Below are 9,255 nucleotides of genomic sequence, written 5' to 3' on the forward strand. Positions count from 1 at the left end.
AATTTTTTGTATTCATGAAGTAATGGACTGTGTTAGAGGCTGTTTATTTAGTATTGAACCAAACAGGTCGGGTTCTTTCCTTCCCGAAGTGAGAGAGACAGAAAAGAAACAAAGAAGACAGCCATTATTGTGAATTGTGCTGTTGGAAGCGCTGTGTACCCTGAAAGAAAGAAACAGGGCTGCCGCAAGGAGGAAAATGGGGAGGGACGGTTAGGGATGGCCTGTCCGAAGACGTAACATTTAACACCCATCCCGTTGTGTTAGTGACTTGATTGTGGGAGGTGAGGCGGATCAGTCAAGGATGTCTGCCGGGTTTCTGGCTTAAGCTGTTAAGGTTCCATTTTCTAAGACGGAGGTCACACTGAAGGAGAAGCATTGAATGTAGCAAATGAACAGTTCCCATTAAATGTAAGTTTTGAGGTGCTTTGAGATACCCGAGTAGAGTTGTTAAGCAGCTGTTCTGTGAGTATGGAACTTGGAGCAAACGTCCAAGAAATAGAAATTGGAATAGAAATGTCATCTAACATGTAGATGACATTTAAATGCCTAGAAGTGGGTGTGATTACCTAGCGAGAACCTGGAGAGGAGGGGTAAGAGCCAGGGCTGAGCCACCAGGGATCTGACCATCGGAAGTTGAAAGCAGACAGCAGTATTTTAATTTCTGATCTTGATCTCTCATCACAGCTTTTATGATTTATATTGTGTTCAGTTCTGAAAGTGATTGTTCAGCATTTTAAGCATTTTATACTTGATGATTGATCAAAAAATGGCAAAATCACATCAACCAGTACGTTACGGAAATAAGCATTATTTGCAACAGAGGGTCATTGTTATGTTGGTCATTGGTGTATTTATATTTTTTTTCTTCCCGTAGGTTTCCTGTACCCCATGTAATATACCGATTGGAACCCCAGTGAGCGGCTATGCCCTCTACCAGCGACACATTAAAGCAATGCATGAATCCGCACTCCTGGAAGAACAGCGGCAGAGGCAAGAGCAGATAGATCTGGAATGTAGGAGTTCTACAAGTCCTTGTGCCACCGCCAAGAGTCCAAACAGAGAGTGGGAAGGTAGGTAGAGCTGTCCCCACAAAGAACTTCTCTGAAGGGAAACAAACTATGCTCCAAAGTGTCGTGTCCTTTGTGCTTTGTAGTTTATCTGCATGTCAGTTGATGAATTCCTCTTGTCCCCAACACAAAATTCCTTTGTAAACTTTTGAGGAATGTTAGTATTATTGACTCCTCACAGGCGGCAGTGTAACATTTGTAATGGTTTTTGTTAATACAAGTTTCCTGATATTGATCTCTCTGCTGGAAGACTGTAAAAGCCATGCTTTCTGCTCCATTCATCTGAGTTTTCAGAGCAAGTGAGAATTGTTATCCTGTCCTCCAAGCAAATCCCATGTAACAACAGGGTAATACTCATTCCGTGATATGATGGGAGACAACTTTGCATATAGCGCCAGTCGTCCTCAGCGGTACTCACCGTGGTCCACGGTCCTGACTCAGCCCTCACCCCAGCCTTCACCACTTGTGTGGCCAAGGACAAGTCCCGTAACTTTTCTGACTTTTAGTTCTCTCATCTGTAAAGTGTAAGTAATAGATCAGTCAGTCAGTCTGTCTATTTCTATCTTACTGAGATTACAACCCATAAGAAAGAATCCCCATTCAGTATTGTTTTGTAACACATGGCTCAGTGTTATTCTTTATATAATACATACACAATTTATAATAATAATTAGTGCACCAGTGTATGCATAGTATAATAGATACCACAGAGGTACTGTTAACATTGTTATGTCACTGTTGTTATTTCAAGTGACAGATTCGAGTTGTGCATGCTCTTTTCTTTTTTTTTAAGATTTTCTTTTTTTTTAAAGTAATCTCTGCACCCAACATGGGGCTTGAACCCCCAACCCTGAAATCAAGACTCCCACGCTCCGCCCACTGAGCCAGCCAGGCACCAATATGCATGTTCTTTCTAGTTGCACTCAGTTTCTTTTGAAAGTGGGGGAGGTGATTTCTAAATTGTAATAAATTCTTCAGGCATGGTTAGGAAATGGCACACGTGTTCCGGTTGATAGTTGACTTGTCGTATAACATGCTTAGAATAATAAGACTATAAGTAAGGTCTTTGTTACTTTGGTTTAGGTTTTTTGGTAATGATTCAGAAGACTCTTTGCAATACCTTACAGGGATAAGTAAGAACAATTAGCTGTACAATGTCATGCATTTCAAGGACTATTTAATATAAAATAGGAACTGTGGTACTTAACGGATCTTGACAACCCCCCCCCCCGGCCCAGTTACACCAGTAATGAGTTATTAGTTACATGGCACACTGAACCTCTCATGTTAGAGTTTTAAATATAAAACTGCTGGTGTTTTAAGTATAAATCTTACGCTAGTAAAAATGTGAACCAGAGTAGTAATACCCAGCAAGGCTGGGTGTATAATAGGTGCTAAATGAGTATTTCTTGAATGAAGGTAATAAGACTGATGATTCAGGAGCTTTCAGTATATTGGGTGTGGAGAATCCTCAGTAATCGACGCAGTGTGTACTCAGTAATTACATGTTGAAGGAATGAATTAAATAGAGTATAAATGGACTTAGCAGAAGTGCATGTCTTCTAAGCAGTCCAATTATGAGAAAATCTGTCATGAGAATGATAAATTATAGAGTACTTTTAAAGTCTATTGATGTATTCCTTACATAAATGATTTAGAATAAATGTTGGGAGAAGAATTAAAACCTAGAAAAAATAACATTCAAATGGTATTTGCCAGAGTCATGCTAAAGCTGAACATTATTTAGTTAATAATATCTGGATCATTCTATAATATGCAATATCAAGTGGTTATTTTAGGACCCCAATATCTTTTCTTGATCTACTCTGCAAGTTGGGTTGTATTTGGAAGCTGGAGAGAACTCAATCAGGCTAGAGCCCAAATTCTGAGACTCTGAACAATGAACTGCATTTCTCTGTGGTTAGTCACATTAATCCATTTTAGATGGATTAGATCCATCGTTTAGATCAGAGTGGTATCCTAATTTTTAATCATAATGCAGTGGTCTTAAAACCATACTGTAACTATATTTTTTATTAATGTGATACTGAGGTGTTTATTAATAAGATAGCAGTTTTGTTCAGGGTAACTCTAGAAACCAGGGTGGTTGATTACATTTGATCTCAAGGTTAAGTTTTGTTTTAGCTTGTCTAGTATGTTTGTGTAGTTTTTTTAACCAAATGCCTGAAGACTCTCCTGAATTTACAGCTATCCGTAGTTCAGTGTAAAGGATAATTTCCCTTATACTTACACATCTCTCTTGTATAATCATATACTTGCCTTTAAATGGCTTTATGCAGAATGTTTGACACAGATGTTTTCAGTGCAACATCACAGAATAGTTTATAGAATGTTCAGTATAGTGAGAATGTGGATTGACCTGTGAACCCATCACCACACTGGTACAGTTCGCTTGAATGAGGACCGGGGTTTTGACTTTTCCCTTCATGGTCTCATTTAGAAATTAACAGGCAGCATCTGTTCGATTGTATTCGTCGTAATGTGAGTGAGTGGCACAAATAATCACCGTGTACCCTTTTTAAGTGGTGTAAGCCTTGCCATCTGTAGATGAACTTGGGAGAAACCTGAGAAACCTGCGAGAACAGTTGTTCTCACTTTCCAGGAGCATTTACACAAGGGAACCCCCACTTCACTGTGAAGCCTTTTCCCTGCAGTGAGGGAACTCAAACGTAGAGAGAGTTAGAATTGAACTTCCAATGCAGGTTTAACCATCAGTTCAGTCCAATACTTCCCTGCAACATGAATCTAGCCTGTTTATTTTGTTGTTTATTTTTTTCAGCTTTGAGTACATGATGATTTAAATACCTGTATTTAGAAACATGTAAATTTCTGCTTTTTCTTTAACACTACCTTGACAAGGTAGTTTCCACATTATTAGAAACTTACTGGAAATGGTAAAACAGTCACACAGAAGTTATAATAATAATTTTACCATGTTAAATTCTCTAGAAAGGAAGACAAGATTTTCTTTTGTAGTTGGTTTGCTTTATAAATCTGCACGGCATTGGGACACTTAATCTAATTCATTATATTAATACGTCTAAGAAGGGAAGAGTACCATCGTCTTGACAGATACCCCAGAGGCATCTGCATTTCAGCACCCAGTGCTTCAGGGAGACATATTGCCATGTGGTTTCGAGCTCAGAGTCAGGCTTACGCTGCATAGCGTGACCTTGGCTGGGCAGTATGGTGTGATTCTTTTGAGGTTCAGTTTCCTCATCTGTGAAATGAGGTTAATAATCTCATGGATGATGAGGGCTCTGTGAGATAATTCATGTAATTCATAGCGCTCCGCACAGAGTACATACTTCATTATTAGCTGGTATTATTAGAATTGTTTCTGGTTTTTAAAAATATCTTAGTAAGCCGGAGAACTCTTTATACCTTGTGCTAATGAATTTCTCACCAATTACAAACCTTCCACCTACTAGTGAAATGCTAGAGAACTTCTTCTGGGATAGAAACTATCAGGTACCAACCACTTACAGTGCAGTAAAGAAAAAAAGAAACAAAAATAGATGTAGCTATTTGAAGGGAGAAGACAAATCATTGTTCACAGGATAAGATTATCCATCTAGAAACCCTACAAGAATCAACTGAAGTGATTAAAACAAAAAGGAAAGTTCATTAAGTTTCTCAGAAAAAAATGGTCTACAGAAATCCACATCTTTCTTTCCTATAGATCTGCAATAATCGTTTATACAAGTAAACTCATGCATATGGAAAAAGATGGCTTTCCTAGCAAGAAAATGTAAAATACCTAGAATTATTTTTAATGAGGAATGTATAAATAAGACCTATATGAAAAAGTCTAGATTCCTCACTTAGAAAGCTCATTATTACAGAGCATCAGGTCTCCTGTATTCATACGTTTAATGCAAGTCTAGTGAAAAGTCCAGTGACATCTTGTTTGGAGAATGATTTTAAATTTCAATTTATCTGGAAGAATAAATGGGTAAGACTAGGTAAGCAAACGGATAATAAAATGAATGGGAATTTGTTCTGGCAGACGTTAAGATAGCCCACATCTAAGTGGTTTGGGTTATGGATGATTTTCATTTTCCTCTCTGTGCTTTTCTGATTTTCCAAAATTACAACGTCAATTTCATTTTATAAAGGAAAGTATATATATATAATATATATAATTGTATGTATTTTTACATCTTAATGTGACTGCATATCTGATCAACTCTTTAAACGCTCAGCTTTTTTATGCTTTACGTAGAGGTAAATTATATGGAATACTTTTTATTAGCATTACGGTAGTAGAATTCATGGTTTTGTAAGCTTGTGTAGTTTTTTGGATTAGTTTGATCTGCATCTTCTAAGAAAGGCTTCTTCCATTTCTTAATTATGTTTATTTCTCCGAATATTAAGTGGTGGGTTTCAGCAGGCTAAATATAAGAGTTGAAATTCTCAGAGATATGACTAACTCACGCAACACTTGAATTCACCAAATGGCTTGATAATCTGACTCTTGCCTGTTGTGATCTTTATTGAATGTGAAAACACTTGGTTTTCCTAAGAAGAAGAAAGATAAATTCTTTGTCCTTTAAAGGGAAAAATTATAATTGAATTTTTGAGGGTTTTATTAGGTCATAGTGATGGTGCGTACACAGAAGATTTAGATTTATAGGGTTTTTAAACCTCTCTCTGGGTGGACTCCCCCCACCCCCAAGAATTTTAGATTTTGATATTAGTATATAGTCAGATCTGCCCCTGCATGGTGTGGGCTTGGTCCTTTCACACTTACTATTTTAATTTGGGGTTCTTCCCTTATTTCGATGACTTTAACTTCCGTAGGAAAATCGGTCGCCTGAATGCCTTATGCTGAGGTCACAGGTGCTCCAGAACAGGAAGTGCAGAGGCAGGTACCGCAGCAGGTCAGCGTCACTGTGCAGGCTCTCCGCGAGGAGTCAGTAAAGCCGCTCCGTGGCCTGGTGGGAGCACGGCCCGCTGTGGTGTCCCGCCAGGTAGATATCATTCCTCTGCGCAGTGGCTGCCGGCCGTGTCCCTGCAGGTGCTGGACAGGGATGGTTTGATCTCGAGAATGAGCCGCCTTTCCTGGACATGTCCATCCTGTTTCAGAATGACTGTGTCTCTGCATCCCATCGTCCGTTGTATTCAGTTGAGACTGACTGGACCACTGGGAAATTTGTACTCACACATTGATACTGCGGCGCCGCCTGGCTTTTAAGGGTACCTGTACTTTGAAAAGTCTTCCGATCCCCTCCCCGACCGTGAGAAGTGCGAGTCTTTGAGAGCCAGAGTCACTACCCGTGTCTCAGAGTGCGCGAGATGTAAAGAGGGCGTCCGTCGATCGTCGGCCACGTCTGTCCGCTCTCCGGGTTGTAGTGTTGGCTGCCCCTCGGAAGCACGTCCGGAGAGCGGTGGAGAGAGAGAAACGAGTATGAAAGATTGTCGTTTGCCTGTGCTAAGCAGACATAGTTTGACGTGAGCATCAGCTCGGCAGCTCTGGTTTGACAGGGAGTTGAGTACTTCGGCCTCACAAAGACCATGTGTGACCTGAATATGTGTATGGGTTTAATTCAAGTGAAAGAGAAATTTGAAACAGAAACGTTCATCCTCAGCCTCATCTCGCACTTACAGTTCTGTGTGTCGTGTGAAAATTCAGGAATGGCTGAGATAAGTAGAGTGTTGCGGACAGTGAAATTGACGATTTTAAATCATTTCTTCTTCCCTTTGAAAGTCCTGCAGCCTGCTCCACATCAAGTGATCACTAATCTCCCTGAAGCGGTTCGGCTTCCGACAACTCGACCCACCAGGCCACCCCCTCCTCTCATCCCGTCATCCAAAACCACAGTGGCTTCAGAAAAACCATCTTTCATCCTGGGAGGCTCCATCTCACAGGTAAAACGCCTTCCCATCCCAGGAAATTTCTGTTGAGTGTTGCTTTGGTTAAAGTTTTCCCTTTTTGTCGCTAATTTGTCAGAGTCTTAATAAACCAGAATCTCTCTGTATGTGAAGAGACGATGACCAGAAAACACGGCAGTCATCGTACTCCATGCTGCACACAGGAAGTTGGTGTGAGTTGGGTGCCTGAGTGGCCCCGGCACACCGTCTGGTTTAACTTAGGAAAGTCACTTCTGTGCCCTGAGGTTTAGTGTAGTGTAGACGGAAGAGGAATCTTTTCAAGTACTAGCATATATGCTGACTAGTATTAGAAAGCCTCTAAATACTGATTCGTAGGTGATCGATAAGCCCCAGGTCATTCTGACCTCAGCCACTATATCTTTCTTTTTCCCCCCCTTAAATATATATGTATTTATTTTTTAATGGTCTTATCTTAATGGCTGAAAAGCTTTGACTACTGTGCACGATCAGCAGTGACCACTCTCCTGTCGGGTTATAGAACCATTTCATCCCTTCCGAAGGCTTTCTTAGCCCCTTCTGCCTGAAGCAACCACTGGTTTGCTTCTTGTTGGCACAGATTAGTTCTGTCTTTTCTAGAACTTCATATAAATGAAGTCATACAGTGTGTACTCTTCTGGGTCCGTCTTCGTTAACTTAACACAACGGCTTTAGGGATTCATCCAGGGTTTTGTGTGATCAGTAGTTTCTTCTTTTTTATTGCTGAATAATCCTACGCTGTGCGAACACATACCAGTTTGTTTATCCGTTTTCTCATTAGTGGAATCTAGAGCTATTTCTTTTTTTTTTTTTAAATTAATTAATTAATTAATTAATTAATTTTTTTAATGATTTTTTATTATGTTCTAGATTCCACTAATGAGAAAACGGATAAACAAACTGGTATGTGTTCGCACAGCGTAGGATTATTCAGCAATAAAAAAGAAGAAACTACTGATCACACAAAACCCTGGATGAATCCCTAAAGCCGTTGTGTTAAGTTAACGAAGACGGACCCAGAAGAGTACACACTGTATGACTTCATTTATATGAAGTTCTAGAAAAGACAGAACTAATCTGTGCCAACAAGAAGCAAACCAGTGGTTGCTTCAGGCAGAAGGGGCTAAGAAAGCCTTCGGAAGGGATGAAATGGTTCTATAACCCGACAGGAGAGTGGTCACTGCTGATCGTGCACAGTAGTCAAAGCTTTTCAGCCATTAAGATAAGACCATTAAAAAATAAATACATATATATTTAAGGGGGGGAAAAAGAAAGATATAGTGGCTGAGGTCAGAATGACCTGGGGCTTATCGATCACCTACGAATCAGTATTTAGAGGCTTTCTAATACTAGTCAGCATATATGCTAGTACTTGAAAAGATTCCTCTTCCGTCTACACTACACTAAACCTCAGGGCACAGAAGTGACTTTCCTAAGTTAAACCAGACGGTGTGCCGGGGCCACTCAGGCACCCAACTCACACCAACTTCCTGTGTGCAGCATGGAGTACGATGACTGCCGTGTTTTCTGGTCATCGTCTCTTCACATACAGAGAGATTCTGGTTTATTAAGACTCTGACAAATTAGCGACAAAAAGGGAAAACTTTAACCAAAGCAACACTCAACAGAAATTTCCTGGGATGGGAAGGCGTTTTACCTGTGAGATGGAGCCTCCCAGGATGAAAGATGGTTTTTCTGAAGCCACTGTGGTTTTGGATGACGGGATGAGAGGAGGGGGTGGCCTGGTGGGTCGAGTTGTCGGAAGCCGAACCGCTTCAGGGAGATTAGTGATCACTTGATGTGGAGCAGGCTGCAGGACTTTCAAAGGGAAGAAGAAATGATTTAAAATCGTCAATTTCACTGTCCGCAACACTCTACTTATCTCAGCCATTCCTGAATTTTCACACGACACACAGAACTGTAAGTGCGAGATGAGGCTGAGGATGAACGTTTCTGTTTCAAATTTCTCTTTCACTTGAATTAAACCCATACACATATTCAGGTCACACATGGTCTTTGTGAGGCCGAAGTACTCAACTCCCTGTCAAACCAGAGCTGCCGAGCTGATGCTCACGTCAAACTATGTCTGCTTAGCACAGGCAAACGACAATCTTTCATACTCGTTTCTCTCTCTCCACCGCTCTCCGGACGTGCTTCCGAGGGGCAGCCAACACTACAACCCGGAGAGCGGACAGACGTGGCCGACGATCGACGGACGCCCTCTTTACATCTCGCGCACTCTGAGACACGGGTAGTGACTCTGGCTCTCAAAGACTCGCACTTCTCACGGTCGGGG

General features: G+C 40.8%; 1 protein-coding gene across 15 annotated transcripts in view; it reads left to right on the forward strand.

Moving 5' to 3' along the window:
• Nucleotides 1-9,255, forward strand: part of NCOR1 (nuclear receptor corepressor 1) — a 155,308-nt gene that overhangs the window by 101,921 nt on the left and 44,132 nt on the right. For all 15 annotated transcript variants that reach the window (XM_040630098.1, XM_040630099.1, XM_040630088.1 and 12 more), the window contains 2 exons: nucleotides 875-1,070; nucleotides 6,799-6,959. In XM_040630098.1, coding sequence (XP_040486032.1) covers nucleotides 875-1,070; nucleotides 6,799-6,959 — 357 coding nt within the window. The remainder of the gene's footprint in view (nucleotides 1-874; nucleotides 1,071-6,798; nucleotides 6,960-9,255) is intronic.

This window comes from Ursus maritimus, unplaced genomic scaffold (genome assembly GCF_017311325.1).
Source record: "Ursus maritimus isolate PB19 unplaced genomic scaffold, ASM1731132v1 scaffold_14, whole genome shotgun sequence".
In the NCBI taxonomy this organism is placed as follows: Eukaryota; Metazoa; Chordata; class Mammalia; order Carnivora; family Ursidae; genus Ursus; species Ursus maritimus.